The following is a 27,289-nucleotide window of genomic DNA, read 5'->3' as shown; positions in this document are numbered from 1 at the left end:
AGCTCTGCCTGGGGAATCTTTAGCCGCTCACAGGCCAGTGCGGAGATGTAGACCCACCACCTAGTCCTGGGTCTACCCCGCGGCCTCCTCCCAGCCGGACACGCCTGGAGCACCTCCCTAGGGAGGCGCCCAGGAGGCATCCTCACTAGATGCCCGAACCAACTCAACTGGCTCCTTTCTACGCAAAGGAGCAGCGGCTCTACTCCGAGTCTCTCCCGGATGACTGAACTTCTCACCCGATCTCTCAGGGAGACCCCAGCCACCCTCCGGAGAAAACTCATTTCGGCCACTTGTATCCGTGATCTCGTTCTTTGGGTCATGACCCATCGTTCATGCCCATAGGTGAGGGTGGGGACAAAGATAGACCAGTAGATCGAAAGCTTTGCCTTTTGGCTCATCTCTCTTTTCGTCACAACAGTGCGGTAAAGCGACTGCAGAACCGCACCAGCTGCTCCGATTCTCCGGCCAAACTCCCTCTCCATGGTTCCCTCACTCGTGAACAGGACCCCCAGATACTTGAACTCCTTCACTTGGGGTAAGGACTCATTTCCTACTCGGAGCGGACAGGCCACCGGTTTCCTGCTGAGAACCATGGCCTCAGATTTAGAAGTGCTGATTCTCATCCCAGCCGCTTCACACTCAGTTGCGAACCTATCCAGAGAGTGCTGGAGGTCGCAGGCAGATGATGCCATCAGGACCACATCATCTGCAAATAGCAGCGACGCAATCCCCAGCTCACCTAACTGCAAACCCACCTCCCCACGGCTACGCCTCGATATCCTGTCCATGAAAATCACAAACAGGATTGGTGACAAAGCGCAGCCCTGGCGGAGGCCAACCCCCACCGGAAAGGAAGACGACTTACTGCCGAGGACCTGGACACAGCTCTCGCTCTGGGTGTACAGGGATTGGATGGCCCTAAGTAGGGACCCCCTCACCCCATACTCCCACATAACCCTCCACAAGACCTCTCGAGGGACCCGGTCGTAAGCCTTCTCCAAGTCCGCAAAACACATGTAGACAGGTTGGGCAAACTCCCAAGCCCCCTCCAAGATCCTCGCGAGAGTGAAGAGCTGGTCGGTGGTTCCACGACTAGGACGAAATCCGCATTGTTCCTCTTCGATCTGAGGTTCGACTATCGGCCGGACCCTCCTTTCCAGCACCTTGGAGTACACTTTCCCTGGGAAGCTGAGTAATGTGATGCCTCTATAATTAGCACACACCCTCTGGTCCCCTTTAGGGATGGGACCGATCCGATCCAATATCGGTATCGGGTGCCGATACTCATGTAATTCATGGATCGGAAATTTCCGATCCACGTGGGGAGATTTCCGATCCGCCTGCTGTGTTCGCGTTGTCTGCTGGAATGATTCCACTAGTGATTCCTGCCGGCTCAATTTTGCTGCTACACGCTAGCCTGCTGGCTGGCTGCAAAATGTGGAATGGGACTTCCTAGAACAGAGGCCTGTCTCAATGAGACACAATGGGAGTTATGAGACACGCCTCCATTCAGGAAAGCCCATTCCACAGTTGGCAGCGAGCTAGCCTGTAGGCTAAACTTCACAACATGTTCACTGTATGGAGTTATTTTACTCTTGAAACACCGCAAAGCAAGACAGCAACATGTAATGTTTGCAAAGCGGTCGTTCCGAGAGGTGGAAGCTCTGTCGCAACGTACAATACTACTAATCTTATCAAACATTTGAAAAAGCACCACCCAAAAGAGCACGGCGAATATTTAGCCAGATGAAACAAAACGTCAAGAATCACTCCTGAAGTCATTCCAAAAGCAGGCTAAACTTCCAGCAGACAACGTAAAAGCCAAAATGATTCCAGAGAAGTTGCTCAACTTTATCATAGTCGACGACCAACCATTGAGTGTGGTGGAAAACGAGGGGTTTCGGAGCCTGATGGAGCACTTGCAGCCAAGGTATAGTCTACCATCCAGAAAATATATATCAGAGACTGCGCTACCCAAACTATACAACTGAGTGTCGTCCAAGTTAGCTGACAAGTTAAAAGGAGTTCCAGCCCTGAGCTTTACCACAGATATTTGGACCTCGGATGTGTGCCCAATGTCACTGATCAGCCTCACAGTGCACTGGGTTGACTCCACAGACTACAGAGTGCGGTGCTTCAGGTAAAAAAGTGCAGGGGTTCACACAACAGAGCTACAATCGCAGCCTCCATTACAGAGATGTTAAATCACTGGGAGATCGCACTGGATAAAGTGCATGTCATACTACGGGACAATGCAAGTAACATGAAGGCAGCGATGGAAGACATGGCAGTCCCTAGCCTAGGCTGTTTTGCTCATTCTCTGCAGCTCGTCGTGCGCGAGGGGCTAATATCCCAACGCAGCGTTAGCGATGCATTAGCAAATGGCAGGAAGATCGTGGCACATTTCAAGCACTCCTAACTCGCACAGTCTCGCTTGGAAGACCTACAGCGTGAAATGCAAGGGACAACGACTACCCCAAATCGTCTTGTTCAAGACATCCAAACAAGATGGAACAGCTAATTTTATATGATCAAGAGCCTTCTTCAAGAGAAGTGACCCCTCTGTGCATATGCTGCTGACCATAACCTGCCTGCAACACTGTCAGCCAGCGAGTGGGCTTTACTAGACAAAACAGTGACGGTGCTGGAACCCTTCGAGGAGTTGACCAGGAAAATCAGTTCAGCGACCTCCTCTGCAGCCGACGTAATCCCAGCCATCACCGTTTTAAAACGCCTGCTCGCCGAGGAGAACAGTACTGACAGCGGCATCAAAACAATGAAAAGCACGCTTCTCCAAGCGGTCAACAGACGATTCAGAAGATTGGAAGGTGAACCCCTCTACGCTGTTGCCACTTTAGTGGACGCTCGATACAAGGACAGGTTTTTAATAATGCCCTATTTATTTATGATGGCTAAGTTTTAAACTGAAAAAGTTATATCCTGCCAAACAAAAACTACATGTTGATTAAGTCCTAGCTTTAAAGGGTGTGTGTGTGTGTGTGTGTGTGTGTGTGTGTGTGTGCGTGCGTTGAGTTGTACTCAACCTATTTCATTTTTGTGTTAGATTCTTTACAGGTGGAGACACTGCCAGGAGTGCCAAGGCTCTCCTGACACAAGAGCTTCAGAAGATGGAGGAAGCACTGCACAGGCCATCAGCTGATGAATCAGAGGCAACCGAGGCAGAGCCAGCACAAAAGGTCGCTCGCATGGAAGCTGGTCCAAGCACTGGTTCTCCTCCAAGCACAAGTAAGAGCAGCTTCAGCAGCCTGTACGACAGAATTCTGGAGGAGCATGATGAACCTGCGGCATCAGGGGGTACCCAGGCAGCGGTTATCCAAATGCAAATGTATTTGAAAGAACCAACGATTGGTGAGAAAGACAGCCCTTTCCAGTACTGGGCAAACAACCATGCTCGCTTTCCTCTCCTTGCTGCTGTTGCAGTAAAGTTCCTCAGTGCCCCTTCAACCACTGTCGAAAGTGAAAGACAACATCCAATATTGTGGATGAAAAGAAGAATCGTCTGACAGCAGAGAGGGCCGCAATGCTCATATTCCTCAAAAAGAACCTACCAATGTTTAAGTGAGATATAAAACACCAGATCACTCCCTCAGTGTTTTGGAGGGATAATTTACTTGTTTTGTTTGGAAGAACAGTTGCACAGACTGGTGTTTAGTTTAATCCAGGTCGCCTTTTGCCAATGCCAAACCTCCTATACTGTACTTGATTTGTGCTGTTCAGATGCACATTGTTGTATTGATAGTGTGGATGTTTACACTGATTGCACTTTTATTTTATTTTAAATATTTGACACTTGAAAACCTTGATTTGTTGCTGCTACTTGAGCCAGTGAACTTAATTTGTGCTGATCAGATGAAGCAGCCCATTGTATGTATTTTCTTTTATTGGGAGGGAGAGCAGTGTAGAGATGTTTACACTTTATTTCATATTTGACACTTGAAAACCACATTGCTGCATAGTAGTCTCTACTTGATTTGTGTTTGTGCTGTTCACATTTATATGACAGGTAGGCTATTCTTTGCTTTTTGATAGTGTATATATTTGCACTAGTAAACGCTGCCTTGTTACACATTTTAATTTAAGTCAGACAAGTAAACCCTTGTGGCTGCTGGAGAGTGTATTTCCTTACAAAGATGTTGCACTTTTATGGAATTTAATAAATATTGATAATCAATTTTAAGCTTTTCTGACCTGCTTTTCTGAGCTTATACTTCCCTCAAGTTACCTTTTGGGGTGCATGTCATACTTGCCTGTAGAGAGGAGTTTATTACAGTCTCATAAAATCAACGATAATGATAATAATAATATTCAAGCAAAAAGAGCTCTGGTATCGGAATAGTATCGGTATCGGCCGATATCCAAATTCAGGTATCAGGATCGGAAGTGAAAAAATGTGGATCGGTGCATCCCTAGTCCCCTTTTTTGAATATTGGGACCACCACCCCAGTCTGCCACTCCTTTGGCACTGACCCAGACTTCCACACAATGTTAAAGAGGCATGTCAACCAAGACAGCCCCTCAACACCCAGCGCCTTCAGCATTTCTGGATGATCTCATCAGTCCCTGGGGCTTTGCCACTGTGGAGTTGTTTGACTACCTCAGTGACCTCCTCCAAGGAAATTGACGACCCACCATCATCTTCCGGCTCTGCCTCGATCGTAGAGGGTGGATTAGTCAGGTTCAGTTGAGGTCAGCAGTGTCCCCTCCTTGCTGTATACAGCTTGGATGGTCCCCCGCCTTCCCTTCCTGAGGTGTCTGATGGTCTTCCAGAAACACTTTGGTGCCGACCGAAAGTCCTTCTCCATGGTTTCTCCGAACTCCTCCCACACCCTCTGCTTTGCCTTGGTCACGGCCGAAGCCGCAGCCCTCCGGGCCAGTCGATACCCTGCAACTACTTCTGGGGTCTCCCGGGCTAACATATCCCGATAGGCCTCCTTCTTCAGTCGGACGGCTTCCCTGACCACCGCTGTCCACCACGGTGTCCGAGGGTAACCGCCCATTGAGGTACCTATGGCCCTCAGGCCACAGCTCCCAGCCGCAGCTTCAGCAATGGAGGCTTTGAACACCGACCACTCATGCTCGATGTCCCCAACCTCCACAGGGATGCCTGAGATGCTCTGCCGGAGGTGGCAATTGAAATCTCTCCGGACAGGCTCTTCCTCCAGACGTTCCCAGTTCACCCTCACTACACGCTTGGGTTTTCCAGGTCTGTCCAGAAGCTTCCCCCGCCATCGAAACCAGCTCACCACCAGATGGTGATCAGTGGACAGCTCTGCCCCTCTCTTTACCCGAGTGTCCAAAACACATGGCCTCAGATCAGATGATACGATAACGAAATCGATCATCGACCTTCGGCCTAAGGTGTTCTGATGCCAGGTGTACTTGTGGTCATCCTTGTGTTCGAACATGGTGTTTGTTATGGACAAACCGTGACTAGCACAGAAGTCCAACAACAAAACACCACACGGGTTCAGATCATGGTGGCCATGCCTCCCAATTACGCCCCTCCAAGTTTCTCCATCATTGCCCACGTGTGCATTGAAGTCCCCCAATAGGACAGTGGAGTCCCCTGCAGGAGCCCCAAATAGGACTCCACTCAGGGTCTGCAGGAAGGCCGAGTACTCTGAACTGCTGTTCGGTGCATAAGCACAAACCACAGTCAGAGTCCCCCCCCACAGTCCTAAGGCACAGGGAGGCGACCCTCTCGTCCACTGGGGTGAACTCCAACACAGAGGCGCTCAGCTGGGGGCTAGCTAGTATAGCCACACCTGCCTTACGCCTCATACCGTAAGCAACTCCGGAGAAGAACAGGGTCCAACCCCTATCCAGGAGTTTGGTTCCGGCGCCGGTGCTGTGCGTGGAGGTTAGCCCCACCAGGTGGTATCGCTCCACCTCCCTCACAAGCTCCGGCTCCTTCCCCCCCAGCGAGGTCACGTTCCATGTCCCCAGAGCCAGCCTTTGCCGCCCGGGTCTGGTCCGTCGGTGCCCCCCGCCTTCACCGCCACCTACTTGGCAGCGCACCCGACCCTGACAATTCCTCCCGCGGGTGGTGGATCCACAGGACGATGGAGGATGAGATGGTGTTGCCACGTTGCTTGATCGGGCTGGGCCCGGCCGGGCTCCGTGGTAAGCCCGACCACCAGGCGCTCGCAGGCGGGCCCTCTGTCTGGGACTGGCTCCAGACGAGGGCCCCAGGCTTCCTCCGGGCCGGGTCTCTCTTCCTTTTAGTTGTTCTTTCATCAGGGATTTTTACCTGTAACCCCAGGTAGGGGGGCTAGGGGATACTACCACTTGCCCAAGGTGGACCCCCAGACTAGTGGAGGGAAGGAGGCGTCTTACTTCTCCATTCTAGTTTTGCACTGAAACTAGCCACTGCCCGTTAATGTCCGGATATAATTTGCAATAATGAGTTATCTTTACTCATGGCAACTATGCCAATTTAGTATGGACCCACACCTCAGAAAAAATGTGCTTGAGAACAAGGTAATAATAACAATAAAATGTTTTTTGAATAGCACCTTTCATACAGATAAATTCAGCTCAAAGTGCTTCCCATTTCCAACGGGATTTCCCTATCAAATACCGCGATGGTGAAATGCCGCGGGATGAATAATTTCTAACTACCCCCAACTGTATTGTAGGAAAATAACCTAAACAGCCTAAAAAACATAGAAAAACCTAAAAAACAAAGGAGTGCCCTTTTAACACCTTGTTTTCCAGTCATACGGGATGTGAGGCACAGCGCAAGGGTGTACAATTTTAAACTTGTGTACAATGGAAGGAGCTTTTTATGAGAAGCATTTTAAGGGATTTGAACCAGTGAGTTTGCAGTAGTACTATAGATCAACGAGTCAATATAAAATATGGGTGGTATTTGAGACTGTATGATTGGGTTTAAAAAAATCCAAGGCCTTTACTCCACATTGCATGCTTTAGTATATTCCCAACTGAAATAAAGGCATGGAATGAAGATGACTTACTGACTTTGTTTTTGGATTTGTTCAACTCCTCCCCATACGCCTTGGCATCTACAAACCTGCAGAGCAGCACATACATTAAGTTAATGAGTGATGGTCACAGTGATATGCAAGAGAAAACAACAATGATACGGTGAACAGGAATACAGTAGAGGATCAATATCATTTTTGTGTGCAGATTCTTATTTTTTATCCCCAACCTGTGAGTACTAAAACATATCCCCAGCCTGTGAGTACTTAACAATTTGTTGACAGAACCTTTACTAACCCAACCTGTGAGCACTTTACACTAAGTACTATACAATTTGTTGACAGAACCTTTACTAACCCAACCTGTGAGCACTTTACACTAAGTACTATACAATTTGTTGACAGCATTTTTTGTCTTCGACTTTGCTTACATGCAAGTCAGTATCAATTATAACAGCCACCACAGTACTTAAACCACTTGATGCAGTCTATCACAGTGCACTGCACTTTATTACTGACGATCATTTCAGTACACATCACTGTACACTGTATAGTGATCAAATGAAGTCAAACTTTATTTATATAGCTTATTTCATACACAGAGGCAACACAATGCGCTTTACAGAGAGCAATGGGGGGTGGGCATAAGTCCCACCCCTACATATTCCAGAGGGAAGCAAAAAAAACAGTTTCACCCGGGGGCCAGAAAAGTGAGCTGTAAAAATTCTTCCCTGACCTCTCTCAACGAGACGATCGAGCAAGCTCCTGGAAAATGTTTGTCTATTGGCTAAGATCATATACAGTGCATGGGCTACATACTTACGAGAGACATGACTAACAGGAGAGTGCACAAATAGTTACAGAGAAGTTGCCTACATGGTAGACCATTATGTGTTAGTAGTCTCTCTGTAGTCTCTAATATGATATTTTAGTGAATCATATAACAAAGCACAGTAAGCACTTAGCAGAACAGGCTCATAGAGAATGCCGCAAGGCAGAGGTGGGGAAACAGAAAGCAGAGAGCCAGAGGTAAAAAATGGGTAGGGTTTGCAGGATAGGGACATATACATCAGTATATGACGACACAGAGTGGGAAGGAGCTAGTCATGGGGAGGCAGAGGGCCTTTCCAGGAGCCATAGGGTGGACTTTTGGCTGAGGACGAGGGGTAACTCCACGTCCCTTTGTGTGTGTGATTATTTTCAATGACGACTAGACGGTGGTTTTGTAACCGATTATACGACTAGTCTAAAAACAGGATTCCCAAGTTTCTACAACAAGTGCTAGTTAGGAAAATTTAAGATGTTTCTCAAACTATGCAAGCTAAGATGCATGACTATTCTTGATGTTTCCCAACCACTCAGTGGCAGCCAATTTGCACACGTTGCGCAGGGCTGTCACACACTGTTTGCCAGTGCAAAACAGTAGTTCAGCCTGTCCTTACAGTTTATTACTTAGCAAAGATATCAATGTGATTTATTTTGTTTAATTGAAGAAGAGTAGGCCAGCCTATAGCCTGTAATGTTTCAGTAGGCTAAAACTAGATTTCACATAAAGACCGCGGATGTCAGAGAGGGCAATAACGTTCGAAGGCAAATTTATTCAAACATTGGTCCACAAAGAATGATGCAAATAATAAAGTGAAAGAAATAATAGCCTACCGTGCAAAAAATAGCCTAGACGAATTGTACATTTATGAAAGTGTTATATATACTGTAATGTTTTATATGGACCTGCGTGTCTGCAATAAAGTTCCTCTATCTTTCTCACCAACATTCAGCGGAAGCCAATTTTCACTCGTTGCGCATCTCGCTCCAAGTCTGGTTTGGCTATTTAAAACACGGGGTACTTTGTGACAGTTGCTTGGATGTATACTAGTATACATAAACCTATGTTTTGCGAATTTATTGGTCTGCCTCCTTCAGAGTTCAACTCGGCAATTAGGCTGTGAAAGCGAGCGCGCCTCTTGGAATCTAGTCATAGCCCATTGTTGCACAGATTTCCGTCACGTCTTGACTTTAACAAACCAAATGATTTGGCTACATGAATTAATATGAGTACACTTTAGTACCATACCATACCATACCACTTTATTTATAGAGCACATTTAAAAACAACAAAGTTGACCAAAGTGCTGTACAAGTCAAACAACGATAACACACAAAGAGCACATAGTAAAACATACGCAGTATGTCACATGAAAAAGGACAAGTCTCTTAGGCCATGTCAGGAAAACGCAAAAGAATATAAGTGTTTTGAGGCGTGATTTAAACACCTGCAGAGTGGGTGCCTGTCTAACATGCAGAGGCAGCTCGTTCCAGAGCTTAGGGGCTGCCACTGCGAAAGCCCGATCCCCGCTGAGCTTCAGCCTGGATTTGGGGACAACCAGGAGAAGCTGATCAGAGGACCTGAGGTACCTTGAAGGAGCATAGGGTTCCAGTAGTTCTGAGAGGTAGATGGGTGCCAAGCCATTTAGGCACTTAAAAGTAAACAGCAAAATTTTAAAATCAATCCTAAAACGCACAGGAAGCCAGTGGAGCGAAGCCAGTACCGGGGTAATGTGCTCTTGCTTACGTGTACCAGTTAGCAGACGAGCGGCAGCGCTCTGGACTAACTGCAGGCGAGAGAGAGAGGCCTGACTGACACCAACATACAAAGCATTGCAGTAATCCGAGGCGAGAAGTCATAAAAGCATGTATTACATTTTCAAAAACACAGCGTCATAAAAAAGGTTTGACCTTGGACAGCCTCCTGAGCTGGAAAAAACTCTTTCCTACTACAGCATTAATTTGTTTGTCCATCTTTAGGTCACAGTCAATTTTCACCCCTAAATTAGTGGCAGTTGGCTTCACAAAATGTTTAAAAGGGCCTAGATCAGCAGGAGGAAACACATGAGCATTGCTGGGACCAAACACCCTGACTTCGGTTTTACTATCATTAAAACATAAAAAGTTTAAAGCTAACCATGCTTTGACATCTTCCAGGCATGCCAACAACAGTTTTAAAGAGTCAGGGTTGTTTTGTTTCAAGGGCAGGTAGATTTGACAATCATCTGCATAACAGTGGAAGGAGACTCCATGTTTCCTGAAAATAGATCCTAGGGGGAGTAGATACAACATAAATAAAATTGGCCCAAGAATTGAGCCCTGGGGCACCCCGCAAGGGAGAGATGCAGTGGCGGATACAGCGTCGCCCAGGCTAACACAAAAGCTTCTCTCTGACAGGTATGACCTGAAAAACTCCAGAGCTGAACCTTTGATGCCAACCCAGTGCTCCAGAAGGGAGAGCAGAAGTTTGTGATCCACTGTGTCGAAAGCGGCAGTAAGATCCAACAGTACAAGAAAAAGAGAGTCACCAGAGTCCGTAGCCAGAAATATATCATTAAAAATCCTTAGGAGTGCAGTCTCGGTACTGTGCAGCACTTATAACCAGACTGGAACACTTCCAAAATACCATGTGTGTTCAGAAACAACATCAGTTGAAGGAGTACAATTTTCTCCAGAACTTTGGAAAGAAACGGGAGCTTGGAGATTGGCCTGAAATTGGAAAGGACAGAGGCGTCCAGGTTAGACTTTTTAATCAGCGGTTGTACCACAGCATGTTTAAAATTTACTGGTACATCTCCTGCGAGGCTGTGATTCATAATGTTCTGGACATCTGGTCCTATAGCCCTGCTAGCCTCTTTGACAAGCCGAGGGGGAAGGACATCTAAGGGGGAGCCTGAGGGCTTCATAATGGAAATTATTTCCTCTAGCTGGGAAAAAGACACAGGCTCAAATTGGCTAAAAGTAGCCAGGCAGGTGACAAAAATAGAGGGGTCGTGTGTCGGGGTGGAGATGCTGGCTCTGATGTTGCCTACCTTATCAGTAAAAAACTGCAGAAAGAGCTCACATGTTTCAGAGGAAGCTTCATGTCGGACTGGCTGGGGGACATCAAGAATGTCATTAATAGTTTTAAACAGAACCTGAGGCTTCTGGCAGTTGATTAAAATTATATCAGACAAATGTTTCGTTTTTTCAACTTTGACAATTTGCTGATATCTACGCCAGCTGTCCCTCAGAATGTCAAAAGACACATGCAGCTTGTCCTTTTTCCACTGACGTTCAGCCCACCTGCATTCTCGCCGCGCTTCCCGTGTGCTGTCGTTCAACCAGGGCTCGGGTTTAGGTTTGGAGCGCCTGGTTTTCAGAGGAGCGACAGAGTCCAGGATTTGCAGACAGGTGGAGTCAAACTGAGAGGTTAACTCCTCCGCGTTAACACACACAGGGCTGACTGGGCCGGGTAGAGTAGCGCTGGTAAACGCAGACGAGAAGCAAAGAGCAGTGGAAGGGTTCAACATACGGCAACGACGGGCCGGTGCAGATGGTTTGTCGATAACACATGGGAGAGTTACAGTACATCAAATAAAACAGGCATATGATCAGAGAAAAATGCACCACAAACTTCGATGTTAAAAACGGATAGACCATAAGATAGGACAAGATCGAGTGTGTGCCCGCGCTCGTGTGGGATCAGTCACCGATTGCACAAGATCAAATGAGTCAATAAGATTTAAAAAGTCTCTAGCCAACGGCTTGGAGGGACAGCACACATGTATGTTCATGTCTCCCAGAATTAGAAAGTGGTCATATTTAGGCATTATTTCAGCCAGGAAGTCAGAGAAGTCAGTGATGAAATGCTTGTTGTATTTCGGAGGTCGGTATATCACCGCACACAGTACAGGGCGAGAGCGACCCAGCTCGAACATGTTCAGCTCAAAGCTGGAGAATGAGACCAAAGACAGTTGTCTACAGTCAAAGTTTTGCTTATAGACGGTCGCAATTCCCCCTCCACGGCCGGTCGTCCGCGGAACATTGAAATACGTACAGGCAGGCGGCAAGAGTTCGGAAAAGGAGCTTGACTCACAAACGCCCTGCCAAGTCTCAGTGATGCACAAGAAATCCAATTCGCGTGTGATGAAGAAGTCATTTAAAATAAAGGTCTTCTTTGCTAGCGATCTAGCATTCACCAGTGCTATCCTTGCGGGAGCCGCAATGTGCCAAACCGTCCAGGGCGCTCGGGCCAGAGGCCGAAGGCTGCGGGGGTTCACCACTCCTCTGCGGAGACGGGGAGAACAGAGGCGGGTAGACCTATGACACTCCTCGCTGCCGGTGACAGGTACCAGCCAGGCGCCGACAGACTCCAGAGGGCGACGGAAGACACAGTAGCGATGGAGGGATCCACATCCGACCAAAGTAGACCCGGGACAAAGCACCAGTGAGGCTTTCAGCTTCGCCAGTCGGCCGCCGCGTTTACCTCGGCAGCTTCTGGCTCGCCTCCGCCGGGGAGGAGGGGCCGCTGCCCGGTAGAGGTGAGCAGGTATTCCCGCAAGTAGCGGCGGAGAAAAAGTTTTCTGTCCCGGATCAAACTTGACAAGATTTCTGCTAGCAAGCTGGATATCCAGAAGCGCTTGGCGATCATAAATCCGTAGAGACTTGACATTTTTCGTGACAACTGTCAAAATCAGTACAAACACAAACAAAACTGACAGCGGCAGACGGCAAGCCACACACACCGGCGCCATCACTTCCACTATAGTGGCAATGTGCCGTGCACCCCTGATCATTGAATAGCATAGGTTAAATTACTATAATATTAAAGACCGCGGATGTCAGACGATAGGCTATGTATTAGGTGTATAGGCGCCAAATCCGGAGCTCCCATACAAAAGGAATGCAGCATAAACAATAGGGATTGTGCAGATGAGTGAATGAGGTGACTAATTATTTAAGTCTTTTTATAAATATTTGTATTTGTATCTAATTCTATTATATTTCATTTAATCGACTATTATTTCTTAAACTACTAGCAAAAGCTGCGCCGTTTAGTCGTTTAAACGACACATCCCTACTTTGGTCACATCAGTATTAACATCACATCATATACATCAGTATATGAGGTTTCTTTAGCATGAAGTTTCTGTTTGTGAGTGTTGGAGCTGTGTGTCTGTCTGTCTGCGTTTGTGCATGTACAGTCTGAACTGTGTGTCTGAGTTTGTGTGTGAGCTGTGTGTTTCTGTGTTTTTGTGTGTACATGCTTTTCAGTAGAATAAAATGGAAAGTCTGTGCTAGACGGTTCCATTGGTAAAAAAAAAAAAAAGGTTCCATCAACTTCACATTTCATAGAGCTGTGCTCCCCTCAATCCATGTCTGCATCCTAATATAAAGGTCCCAGCTGAACGCTGATTGGCTACTTGGGGTACATGATACTTGGGGTACAACACTAATATGGTTTCTCCTCCAGGTATAGTAGTAGTTGTTCCTTTTATACAGTATTTCTCTATATGGTTAGAAAATACTTCTGAACCAAATCAAGGTACCTCCCAATGAGTTGCATTCCTAACCACAACAGCTCTGAGCATCTCACCTCTGTTTCAGAAGAGCCTTGTTTTCCTCAATGCTTAGGCGATCCTCATGGTCCCTCTGGAAGATCTCAAAGGCCCCCTGTCTGCCAATAGATAGCTCTGGGCCTGAGCAAGGAGGAGGAAAGGGACTGCGATGATTAGGTTGTCATTTCAAAAGGAAATCCATGCATTATTGCCTTTGCAGGCTAGACCAATGGTATGCTAATGCTTCAATTACACAGAGTACAAATTCAACGTATAAGCTGATGACTATGCTGTGCTAATGTTCATATGAACATGTAAACTTGCAAGGCAAACTGAATCTGCAAAGTAAGCTGATGATTGTTATTAAGCATCCCCTCGATGGATGATGGCAATGCCAGATGATGTCCAATGGCTGCAGTGGAGCAGGGAGGTAAGATTGACTATTTTGGATTTGGTTAGCACCATGGCACATACAGTATTTGTGTAAATATCGTTTTTACTGGATCGGTACTAAATTCGGCTGACCTATGAATGTATTTGGTACTCGGAAACTCAGAAACCTGAGAAATGGTATAGCAACCTTAAAGTCCCAGTTAACCAAAATCAGAGATTTGCTTGAAAACACTATGTGTTAGTGATGCATTGCTGATAACATGCAAAAATGGGATGAACCATGTGTAGTACTGAATTGTGAAGTTAGACCAGTTTTGTGTTTTTGACCAGTTTTGATTTCTGGATTTTCTGGGCGGGCTTAAAATGGTACTTGATGACGTAGAGCGGTGTTCTTAGCATATCCCTGCCCTAACACTATATAAAGCTAGAACGGATTTGAATCTTCGGTTCTCCTGCTCAATCTTGAGTCTAGAATTAGCTAGTTTCAACCAGTAGTCTAGAATTAGCTAGTTTTTCTTAGTTAGCAATGCCTATGCATAAAACTAAACGAAAATGCATCCTTCCTGGATGCCAGCAGGAATGGGATGATAAGGTCTGCTTCTTTCAACTCCCGAGTAAAGCTGAAATGAGAAGCAAATGGTTAGCATTTTTGAAGAGCCATGGTGTTACAGAGGAGTCTGTCACCGCTAGCGCCCGCCTCTGCAGCAAACATTTCACTCCCGAAAGCTTCTGCAATTATAATATGAGGCTTTTGGGTTTCACGGACTCACGACTGGTCCTGGTGAATTCGGCGGAGCCAACCATCTCCCTCCCCGGCCTCCATTCTCCTCCTGTCGCATCAACCTTTGGTGCAGACACCGCTGCCTTGTGTGCTTATAGCTAATTAACGTTTTAACGTTAGCTAGGTAACGTAAGCAATAGGAAAATACACTGCTACGTTAATATACAAAATATGTGTCTTGACATTTATGTGGTAATGTCAGCTATGATGAATTATATGTAATCTTAGGAGGAATTATAGCTAACATTAGCTATGTAGTTTGTTGCAGATGGGAGTGTGTATATAACCTTAGTCTTGCTAACATAGCTAGCAGCACCGACCAGGCGACCACCCACCAAATAACGTTACGGATGATATATTATGACTATAAGCGTTAACTATACAGAAACTGCCTGCCATATTTGTGGCACCTGATGTGCGTATGGGTTCACCGGTAATGGTTACAATATATTTCTCCAGCGGGAGACCGGGAGGCGGGAGCGAGGGGGATGGTTAGGTAGACCAGCTGCAGCTGGAGAAAGACGCACCCTCTCCCAGTGAAGCGGTGCTCAGCGGCTACTGGCTGAACATTCCAGTTCTGTTGGATATGTTGCGGGAAAGTTGAAGCTGAGTGCTCGTTATTCTCACACATAATATTGCCAACGAGAGTGGATGAGTCTGTCCCGATTATCAACTCCGGTAGTGTACGCTTATTCGCGCTATCAGTGCTGTTCAAGCCAGTGACTAAAAGGTACATTTTAAACAACTTTTTCCATTGATCCCAAGGGACGACAGGATCGCCTGGGAGGGATAGGAATGGGTCCGGAGGTGGCAGGGAGAAAATAGGGACAGAGTCATACATTCCTCGTTGCCTGTTTTTGTATTTTGCATCTAAGGGCAGTAACACTGGCGCGTTGGTATAGAGTAGCTACAGATGTGGGAACATAAGAATGTAACTTGACCCGCGGTATTCTAACAGGCGCTTTACGTCATTCCGCACCACCGCTCGCCTGCCCATAGGGGCGCAGTAATACCACTCATTGACCCATTGCTGTAGCTCATCTCGCACATTAGATGAGCCTACCGTTCTCAAACTCCTTGTTCTCTGTCTGGTTGTAATTTAATTATTACGAACAAAGCCTATCTATTTATAGTTTCTATCTCTGTAACTGTCGCCGGGTCTATATCTGTTAACTGTCGGGACAAGTAGAAGTTTAATACATTAGGCTGAGTGTTCTCATATGGAACATGGCATCAGGACGAGTAAGATGGCTAACGGAGATGACCAGAGATGTGTTTGAAATGGTTCACTCACTCCCTATTCCCTATTACCATGGATGTATTGAGTGCGACTCATAGTGAACTACATGGGGAATGATTTAACAGTTTTGGGACACATGGAATGTCACTGCGTAAGATATTCATGACTCAAACAAGCAGACGCGCCGATCACTGATGGCAGCAGGTTGAAATATCAGGTAGTATTCAGGTTCCATGTTTAGTTGAATGATACATCCCATATAAATGGTTGGAATTCTAATGATGTGCAAGTGTGATTTTGTCAACTTTAGTGCTGTCTGCTAATAGCAGGCTGTGAAGCTGCACGATGAGACCGTGATAGCACGTTAGCTCACGACAGCAGCTTCCATAATATTAACGGTAGCTGTCGGTGGCTAAAAAGCAGATAACTAACTTTACAACGATGATTCCTGTAGCTATTTTGATTTTGATGCTATTAGTTCAACTTCTGTTTCTCGGGCAGGAACGGAGACGAACTCGCATTAGCAGCAAAGCAGCTAGAGGAATGATCTTAACATTAGCTAACTGCTTTAGCTACTGCTAGCTACCGTCTTCTTCACTTCTCCTTCTGTAAAACATGACACCGTTGTGTTGTGGTATTGTGGAGGGCTTAGGCAGAAGCAGGAAGAGAAACTACTTTTGCCCCATATAAGTAAAATAATGGTCTCATAAGCATTTCCGATTGTAAAATTGTGTTCACTTGTTTTAGTTTGCAAACATATGCAATTTTCTTAGCATATCTACTGGCTACATGATAACATAGGTTTCAAGTTTCGTGCGAGCAAGTCGTGCCTGCAAGCCAGGGAGAAATGACAGGAGACCGTGGCGGGGCTTAGAACCAGAGGGGTGCGCGAGTGACATTTGGGCAGAATGAACAGGTGAAATGAAAGCTCTCGAAGAGATCTTTCTAATGCTATTGGTCAGCTTTGTATGTAGTTTTAATGTGAAAGATACATCTTGAATGCAGTCAAGACAAATTATTTTGCCTCTTAACTTTTGTCAAACCCCCTGGTTCCAGTCAATTGGATTATAGGCTATAGGTACAATGACGTTACCTTATGAACACAAATAGCTTAACCTATAGGCCTACATAAAAACAATAGCCTAAAACCATGTTTATTTACAATGTATTTTCTTTCATTGATAGCATGCCAATAGTTACCCTACTAACACAGTACGTAAAACTGACGGGACACATTGGTGGTATTGTGGTAACTTTGCGACGGTACCAGCAGCGGACCTAGCTGACACCTAGCTGACACTTGCCTTTTCAGTCGCAAAATAACCAAAATAGCCATCCTCAAGGACATTGTAAGGGAACGTAGCCGCCACTGCTGCTTAAATCCGTAACTACGATGTAATTAAATAACGTGACAATGTGGTTGGATCACAGTCCCAATCTGACTTTATTGGAAATGTGTCACAGTGGGTCAGAACATTTGTAAATTACTTAGGTTTTAAAATAAATTTTGAAGTCATACAGTTACAGAATTGTAATAATGAGGAGAAATCCTGCATGTCTGTTTTGTGTGTAATTTCTCATTTACAGTTAATATTAACACTAAAGATTTGCAGTCTAGGCCTAATAAAAATAATGATAAAAAATATGCCTATGAATAAAGTCCTAATTTTGCAACCTAAACGTGAGCAATGAACGCTGAGCAGTGAACGTAAAACAAAGAATGCAAGGCATTGGGCTACTTTCTTAGGTGACACAATTGAAGAACTAGACAAACAAGTTACACACTCTGGTACAGTAGGTGGCTGTATGCACATTAAAGTTGTTTGCGATCCGCCACTAAACCCAGCGAAGAAGAAGAAGACGACGACGGGTTACATTTCCGCTCCGTTTGAAACAGAAACGATTGAGAAAGACCAACACGCTGTCTTTGTCCCCGCGACAACACAGATCCTGTAAGTATCTCAATTTCAATGTATACATAGCTAGCTATGTATTTTGGTATCGTCCCAGATAAAACACCAACGTTATGTGCAAGCTAACCTTTTGTAATGATTATCTATATGCAGATGCTCTCTTCCAATGTTAGATAACTAGCTAGCCAGCTAACGTGATTAGCCTTTTTCTGTACATCATGGCTAGCTAAGTAGCCTACGTAAAATTACTCTGTCGCAATTATTGTTATAACTTTCGCTTTTGTGTAATTGTAGCTTAAATTATAATGTTGGCTTGGCAACTTGAGAATATTTCAGTTATAAAAAGTATACAACACTATAACTTTTATGAAGTGTTGTCGTGGGCCATTGTTTCCTAATTACGGGCAATGGTGGAGTCTTCTCGAGTCTAGCAGGCTCGCGCGAGCTCCTGCACGTTCGTACTGTTTCATCGCTTGGAATAAAATGCGATAATTAGCTTACTCATTGATTTCGCATTAACCCACGACACCATTAGTATGTGTTTGTTTTTAGGCATTCATTTTTCCGAAGTTAACGTTAACAGAATACTAGAAGCCCCAACAACAGAGCTAGGCTAGCTAGCAGGATTTGTTATAGCAGCCATCTTGGCTTTTTTGGTTACAGCAGCCATCATGGTGGTTTTGGGATGTGATTTCATGTTACTCTTAACTGTTGAAATGGTTGCTCATGCTGTCAAACGGGTAAAGAATTGTGTACTACGTTTTCACTCACATACAAATCCAAATTTAGCATAAAAGGTACTCATGATGTGGACTACTAATATAGTGTCTTGCAAAATCTATTTAATTACTGAGTGTGAAGGGTGGTAGACATGTTGCCCTGTTCCTCTAAACGTGTCAGAAATCACGTGGTCCTGTGGAGTGTGCATGTAAGCCAACGAGAGGGTCACCCACCCACTCTCTCTCTCTCTCCCTCTCTCCCCTCCCATGCTCTCAGTTGCCAACCTCCCAGTTCTTGTTTGAACTGAGCAAGAAGCAGGTGAGCGGGACAGGAAGAGGCGCTAAGACGGGGACAGGCGTGGACAGGGGCAGTCCTGGGACAGCACCACAGGCTCTGTGAGTCTTGTTCAGTTGAATGCCCTCATGAGTATTAACAGAAGAGCACCATATACATATGCACTCATACACTCTAACATGTCGCTCTCTCCTCAGCTCAGCCCAATGGTCTCTGATGGTTCTGTCTGGCCAGCCCTTAGGTGGAGAAACACCTGATCATCAATATACGCAGGCACACGTAAGTACAAATGCACATACATTTCCATAGACGGGATAAACAAATGGGAATATTGATATTGAGTTAATGTTAGCGGTAGACATGTGAGATTCATAAGACGCATCACTGACGCCAGTGACACCACAATATCAGGGAAATTGAGCAATTGCTTCCCTGTAGTGCAAACTTGCAAGATTCGCTCAGTTACTAACGCTTCTTGCCTTTTTTGTTGGTTTTCTCTCTCCTCCTTCCTCTCTGTGCAGTTCTCCTGTGTGCTGAGCCGCTATCCCATGTATTGCCACTGCTGACAGGGTAGAGCTCAGCCCCATGCAGAAGTGAGTGATGAGGAGAGGGAAGATAATTTTCCCGTTTTTTTCCCCTCCAGTTTTAGGAACCGTCTCAAGAATGTGTTCCCCACTTTTATGCCTTTAAATCAGGGTTGGAGTATTCCAGGTGTGTGGCCATGGCCATGAACACCAGTAGAGGAGGGAACCAAGTGTCTCATTCTCTCTCCACAGTTGTGTGGTTGTTACCCCCCACTAGCTACATATTCATTCAATCTTTATTTAACCTCGTGAATCAATTGAGAGTAAGCTCTCATTTACAATGACGTATAATCACTCTATATTTGAACTTGTACTACAGGTGAGAGAATCCTTTTTAATGGTCTCTCTCATTCGCTCTCCTAGCTGTGATGTTAGAGTTGTGCAAGACTTGGGTGTTCTCCTGCTCTGAGTGCCCATTCTCCTATACCTCCCAGATCTACCTCCACAAGCACATCAAGAGGAGCCATGACAACCTCTGTCTCTGCTGAGGAACACACAGAGCATTATGAAGTAGCCAGTGCCTTGGCGAAGGTGTTTGAGCAGCAGTCATCAATGGATTAACTCCCAAGACACAAGGAAGAGACAGCGCAACACGCGCTATGACTCCAGTGACGAAGGTAATATAATAAAGTGCATTCAACAGTCCCAAAAGAGTACTACTTGAGTTGACTAATCTGAGCTAATTTACCTCTACTACATGTTCCAGTGCCCAGGCAGCCGGTCGGCAGAACTCAGACCAGACCAGCTATGCCAGGTGCCAGAGCCGGAAGGCCTGCTCTGCCAGTTATCAATGCAGGTATCCATGCATGTTTGTGTTGGTGAAATGTCTATGCATATTTGCACACTGACAGTTAACTCAGGACTTTCTGAAGACTCATGTTCTCAGTTCACTAATTCGCTCATCTCACATCTCACTACTCGGCAGTAGATGTTCATCGCCCGGGTCCTTTGAGCCAAGGCGCTGTGAGCCCAGGCCCTTCAGACGTCCAGGCACGAGCAGCATGCATCAGCGATTAGCACCCCGGCCAGACCAGGTCAGGGTCTGACATGTCTCATGTCGAGTTGATTCTTCCCCTTATGCCAGAATCACTACGCCGCCAGCACCATAGTTTCCTGCTCATCCCTTTATCCTCTGGTTTTCAGGTAGTTCTCTGATGCCATCGCCTGTGAGACCAACAGCTCCAGCAGTGTTGCCATCAAGCTCTGCAGATGCTGGTATGCTGAATTTTGTGAACTACTTCATGCTGCATGTAGGGATATACTTTGAGTTGAATATCCATTATGGGACCGTACAATTACTTATAGCCACATCTGTGTTTAATATCCAGACTTCCAGAGGATGATGTGTCAGCAGTTCTCCAGCGTCATGCAGAGTCTGAGGGAGATGGCACAGACAATGATGAGGCTGGAGCAGAGGCTGGAGCAGAGACTGTCCGGCGAGTCTGCAGACAGCTATCGGGGAGCAGTACTGGATGACCTGCACCCTGCTAAAACGGAGGAGGAGCTGCTGGTCTTGGAGGAGCAGCTGAAGGACAAGGATCATCAAAAGAAGATGGTGAGTAACTTTAGGGCAGAACTTTGTTCCTTATTTTTGCAGGGAAGTGTTAAGGAAATGTAAAAGTAAATTATTGTCTTTATGTTTTGCAGACACGATATCTGAGTTCCATTGGCGGCAAAGATCTGCCAGATGTGGTCCGGCGGGTGCTGTCAGCCATTGCCATACACAGAGTGTGGTGTGTCTACAGCGTCCATGGGAAGAGGGGGAAGAAGCCTCTGAAGAATATGACCCTCTACAATGTCATATTACGTAAGGGATTGTTCATATTTTCGCAAAATAATACATTGTCTTTGCTTCATGCCATGTGCATTGAAACCATTCCCTTTTTGGTTAAAAGGTGCAGTTATGGCCTGTAAGCCAAGCACCACTGTGACGGAGGTGTCTGCCCAGCTGCAGGAGATGCTGAAACATGCTCGATGCAAAAAGGTATGTGATGTCAGGCAGTTAATTTTCTCGTATCCAGTGACATGGCACGCTTCCAATGAACGTATGCGACTTGCTTTTACAGCCATTTCATTATGTCCTTAGGCATCTGCTCCAGCCCAGCTGACCTCCCCAGCCCAGCCCCTGACCGCAGCTCCAGCCCTGACCACAGTGGAGTATTCAGATGAGGATGACCTCTTCAGCCCAGACCCTCGATTCAGATGTGGGTGACCTCCAGCCCAGCCCGTCTCCCTAAACCTGCCTTTCCAGCCTGCCAGGATGGATGCCTTTTTTGTAAAAAGTTTTTTTAAATTTTAACTCTTTTTTTTTGTGGGATACAACGGTCTGTTCCCGGTCTGCTTGCCACAGAATGCGCACTATGTTTCATTTTTGTTTTTAGAACTTTTGCAACTGTCAGATAATGGGTTGCTAGCCAGAGCTTGTACATACTTTTTTTTGCTTTTCTGGCTATGCGTAATGTGACAGACCGTAAACCTCATCCTTGTAAATATGTATACTTTTAATTTGTAATGTACTTTGTGTAATAAAATGTTCTAAACTGTTGATGGTGTTCAGTCTTATATTGGTTTGTATCATAATGCTTGCTGCTATATCCCCATATAGCATTAATTCGTTTTTGTACTGGTAAAAGCTAAATATAGCCAGTGGTACTGCAAATGCTAAATATAGACAGTGGTCAGAGTTTAGTAAGTAAGTGACCATATTTGCACCGTGCGAAAAAGACGTGCAGACCAAGTCATATAAATACCTGTAAATCTAGTGTCAGCCAAGTGAGTTTATTACAGAAGTTCCTGCCCACGTTTTTTGCACGCGGCCGCAACCATATTTGCACCGTGCGAAAAAGACGTGCAGACCAAGTCATATAAATACCTGTAAATCTAGTGTCAGCCAAGTGAGTTTATAACGGAAGTTCCTGCCCACGTGATCACGTGCGTTCTTTGCACGCGGCCGCAACTTCTGAATGACGTGTCGTTCTAACGTAGCGGCTACTAATCGGCAGATCTCGCGTTTCCGTAAATGGCCGAGTAATTTCCGCACGTGGCGCAGATAAATCGTCACCTATAGCGGCCGCATGTAGAACGTTTGCGCACCCTGCGTGTGTTAGTAGGGTAGGGTGAGGAACGACGCGCGGTCTCTTTAGCCCTGAGACCATCATCAGGCAGGCAGCTCAGGAGGTCGTTGGCTATATATATTATTATGATATTATGTCTAATAATACATTCGTTGAAAGTACACAGGCTGATCTACTATACGGAATTGGACCGATGAGTGTTCTCATATGGAACTAGGCTGCACACGCCCGCCCGCGACAAGAGCTGATTTGTAGTCAGCTTTCCCCGCTCCGAGCGAGAACGCAGGAGGAATGTCGCTCCCCATCTGAAACGGCCTTAACTCCTGGAATCCCAAGGTCTTTCATATTGAAATTCTCTTGATGGTCTGGTAAGTTGCGAGACGTGTTAAGGGAGTGCATCAGTCGTGAGCCGTGACAGTAGGCTACCAGCCTGCGCTGCGCTCAGCACAAAGTTGGATGAATGGATGGACTTATTGGAATCCTGGAAAATGTTTATTGCGCTCTAAAATCATGAAAGCATAAATGTAAAAATGCAGCAACAGAAGTAGTCTAGATGAGATGGTGGTTTAAATGAATGGCAACACATAAATTGAGACATAAATTTAGACTGGTGATAATGCTGATAATCTACAGTAGGGCCTACCTCTGGCTGAGTTCATGGTTACAGCCATTCATCTCTTACACATGGGCCTATACAATACTTGCACAATCTACTTTGGACGTTAAATCCATCTATCAATCAAACTAGCGAATTCAATGGCCGGTCATGGCAAAGCACCCGCTAACGCAGGTTACCCCCCTCCCCACGATCCAGGGCTAGGAAACCGGTTCATCCAGTTTATTTGAATATAAAAGAATTTGGGGGGGGGGGGTTACAATAGTCTAGTCCAGGTTCGCTGGCGAGTGACGAGCTAGTCAGATGGCGCATGCATGTGTGGACATTGTAGGCCGATTCTGTGAAACCTAAAGAATAAAAGTAGGCTACGTTCAACATTCATTGGAGTGGTCCAGTTGGATAGGCTAGTCTAATCTAAATAAATTGAGGACCTGTATTTTCAGTGTTTGCTGGTAGCGAATGAATGCCACAGACAGACAGGGAGGAAATCTATTAGTTTCATTGTTTCATTGTTTGTGCTCTGTATGCACAAGATAGTTAATGTTCGGATATAAATGGCAGTATAGCGGGAAAAACCCTATCAAAGGCCAAGATTAGAAGGGATTTGAAGATGTAATTGGTCATTTTAAATGGGCCTACTTTATCTTTTGATGCCTATTTGAACGGACTGCATCGATCAATGCAATGACTCTCCATGTTTTTAAGTTTTACCCTTTTCATCAATAAAACATCATTTTTACAACCATGTCTCATTGATTGGGAAGGCATTTAGAGCTGCCGGTCTATTAGCCTACATTCGGACTCAGAGGATGACATAACTGTTTATTGAGAAACAATTGCAGGCTGGGCTATATAAAGAAATACCACAATGCATGTAGTCTAGATATATTACATTATGTTTAGGCTATAGCCTACACTTTATGGTAGACTGCCCTCTCGCTCGCTAAGCAGGCTACATTGTGGCTGTTTTGTTCATCGCAGAAGCCTATAGCCTAGGCTACACATTAAAAAAATGTTTTTTTTTATATAGACCTAGAAGGAATCAGAATATGTGGAAATTTAATTTTAGCCTATTTTAATACAATTCAAATTCTGCTTAGAGGGAATTATTTTCAACGGACATTATGACCTGAGCATAATTAATAATTATCTAAGTTAATATAGGCCTATGAGAACGCTTTTTACGATAGGCTAGGCCTATGCGTCTTGTGATTGTTCTGTAGCCTAGGCTACAACTTAAGGCTTATTTGGCCCTATTGAATTAATTTAAGCCTACTAGGCTACTCATTATTATCGAATTATCTAGTTGATATATGAATAAAACAATAAGCCGTTTTAATGGCTATGGGCTACTAGTTGTAGCTATACACGAGTTGATGCGCTCTGCTCTTATACGCACGGTTGAGGCGGCAGCTCAAATACACTTCGCACATATCCTCTGCTATAGCCTCTCACAGACAGCTAGGTGCACTTCATGCATTGGTAGACAGTTCTGCAGCTTGTCTTCACCATGCAGGTATTTTGGTGGGGGTATTCTTCTGTGGACACTGCGAGGGGCGCAGCCGGTGGCTGTTTGGAGGCCAGAGCGTGCAGCTCTTCAGCCAACTGGAGGATGTCGCGTCTGGGGAGGCTCTGCGTCTCTCCACCAGTCCCCAGCGAGTCCAAGCTCCCCCAATGAATAATACTTATTTATAATAGCCTACGTAGCGTGAAACTGTGCATATAATAGGCTGTAGCCAGCGCGAAACTGCGCATTCCCTATAGCCGTTCATGGAACGACTGGCGGCCGGTATAAATAAATAAAAACATACACGATATTTTCTTATTTGAATGATCTTGAATATATATATATTCAAGATCATTCAAATAACAAAATATTGTGTATATTGTGCATGTGAAGGCACTCACTGTCAAACCTGCCGCTATCTATGCACAAGATAGTTAATGTCCGGATATGATTGGCAATGAGTGATCTTTACTCATGGCGACTATGTCAATTTTGTATGGATCCACAAGTCGATCAAGCTTATTTTTTCTTTGTATCGTGCTGAAGCCATATAGCCTGCTGCGCTCAGACTTGGCAATATTAGCTGGTGCCCCGTCTTCAAATTTACTTCCGGGGTTTACGAGTAGCCTACCAGTTGAATGCGTTCCAGAAACAAAACGCAAAACCCTCACGTTCACCACATCTTTACTAACAAATATATTTACAATACTGTTATTTTGCGCATTTGACCTAACAGCCACCACGTCTTGACCCGACGTCAGTTACCGAGATAGATAGGCTACTGTAGGCCTAGATATAGGTGTTCGTAATAATTAAATTACATCCAGATGGCGAAAACATGTGTTTGAGAACAAGGTAATAATAACAATTAAACGTTATTTGTATAGCACCTTTCATACAGATAAATTCAGCTCAAAGTGCTTTACAACAGAGCATTTAAATTAAAGAATGTGAAACTTAATGATGCTTCATTCGTAGACTATAGGAGAAAAACAGAGCCCAGCCTGCTAAATCTACTCAAAGACGCCACCTGGCGGTGGTGCATCATTAAAACGAAATAACACCCGTCTGAAATCCCACGAGATTTCCAACGGGATTTCCCTGCCAAATACCGCGACGTGAAATGCTGCAGCATGTGACATTTCTAACTTCCCACATCTGTACAGTTTTACCTGTGTTGTTTGTCAGGAGGTAGGTTAGGAGGAAGCATCTGTGCGTTTGACTCATTAGACAAGTGTAATTTCAACTCCTCTCTGTTTTCACAAAGCTGTGCCTTCCTACCCCAAAAGAGACGGCGTGCCAGTGTGACAATATACAGACCAGAGAACGGTACTATTTGACAGGTTCTTCCGTCCACACCCCCTCCCCACGCAATTGGGTGTGGCTTCGGTGCCTTCAGCAGACACGCCCCCACAGTCTCAGACCAGAGAATGCTGCTGATTTTTAACCGATTTTGAAGCCTTATTTTATATACTTAGCGACATTTTTAATCACTCAGATTTGGCTGGCTGGTTAATGACATGTTTTCCTGTGGTGTATGAAGCTCATAACAAAAATTTGAACTGGGTTAACCTGGACTTTATTATTACAGTGTTACCTCTTGTCTTGTGTGGTATAGTCGGTGTCGATTGGTCCATCAAGTTGGACTCTGAATATCCTTCCCCAGCCAGTGATGATGCAGGCAACCCAAAAGAACTCTGAGAGCATCTGTTGGAGATGTTGGCCAGTTGACCAGCAGCATCCTGGGCTCTCCTCTTCTCCTTCTTCAACATGCTCACCAGGATACCTGTGGGTCTTGGGTTAAGGAAAAGTGTTTCTCCATGGACAAACACATGTATTGACACTGATAAGAGGACACTCATATCTTTGGGCGGCACGCAGCTCGGGAGGTAGTGTGGCCGCCCGGGGATTGCAAGGTCCCCAGTTTGATCCCAGCTCCTGGCAAGTGTCCTTGAGCAAGTGTCCTTGAGCAAGACACTGAATACCAAAATCGCTCACATGCGGCATGGTGGCGCAGTACTTACAGTACAGTAGCACTGCCTCCTCACACCAAGAAAGTTTCCTGGACTGATGTTCTCTCTGTGTTCGCAAGTGTTTCCCCCATAAAGAACCCAATACGAGAAGCATGCAGAAGAACAGATAGCTAACACTGTCTGTCCCTGATGAAGGCGGACAGGAGCACTTGGATTGGTCGCCGGGCGTGGCTCATGCACATGTCCTTGTCTGCTCCCGGCTGCCCTTTGCCCTTGGGGGAAGGACGAAGGGATGGGTTAAGCACAGAGAACGTTTAATCTGCGGCAGCCTACTGCATGTGTGTGTTCATGTTACTCTTTGTACAGTATGTGTGTTAGTGTCAGTTGTATGACAAAGAAAACCTTCTTCCTCTTGAACATAACACTGTTATTACTAAAGGCTGGATACTGATCTCATTATCACGTTGTGTTAGCATCTCCCTCAGCTTGGTGAATTCTGCAGGCCGGGGGCTATCCTGTGGCTCTGACATATGTGAAGGAGAGGAGTGGCCACCAGCCACATTTCCAGTCCCCAGACTCTCCTGTATCATTACCTGCATTGGAAGGCAAATTAGCAAATGGATTAACTACACTGCTCTATAAATCAGGAGCATCAAGCTGATTCACTGCTGTATCTATTCCTACTGGTATTGTCATACTAGGTAACTCTATTCAACTTAAGACATTTCATTTTGAGCATAGCAAGCAGAAAAATAGTGGGGAAAAAAAGAAAAGAAAAATAGACAGATACTGAAATATGTTCACCATTAAATTATGTAGCTAGAAAGAGCAATGAAACATTGTAAGTACTGTAGAAAGTCATCT

The 27,289-nt window shown here is 45.4% G+C and overlaps 1 protein-coding gene across 1 annotated transcript in view; it reads right to left on the bottom strand.

Moving 5' to 3' along the window:
• The window catches only part of LOC311309589 (kinesin-like protein KIF6), a gene marked incomplete at its 5' end in the record, with an annotated part of 82,376 nt that extends 55,421 nt beyond the window's left edge, over positions 1-26,955 (bottom strand). The window contains 4 exons of the mRNA XM_084438919.1: positions 6,999-7,054; positions 13,369-13,471; positions 26,050-26,238; positions 26,874-26,955. Of these exons, the coding sequence (XP_084295045.1) occupies positions 6,999-7,054; positions 13,369-13,471; positions 26,050-26,238; positions 26,874-26,955 (430 nt within the window). The remainder of the gene's footprint in view (positions 1-6,998; positions 7,055-13,368; positions 13,472-26,049; positions 26,239-26,873) is intronic.
• Between the last annotated feature and the right edge of the window lie 334 nt (positions 26,956-27,289).

This window comes from Borostomias antarcticus (genome assembly GCF_949987555.1).
Source record: "Borostomias antarcticus genome assembly, chromosome: 5".
Lineage (NCBI taxonomy): Eukaryota > Metazoa > Chordata > Actinopteri > Stomiiformes > Stomiidae > Borostomias > Borostomias antarcticus.
The sequence above is the reverse complement of the archived record's forward strand: the minus strand, read 5'-3'. Positions and strand labels throughout refer to the sequence as shown.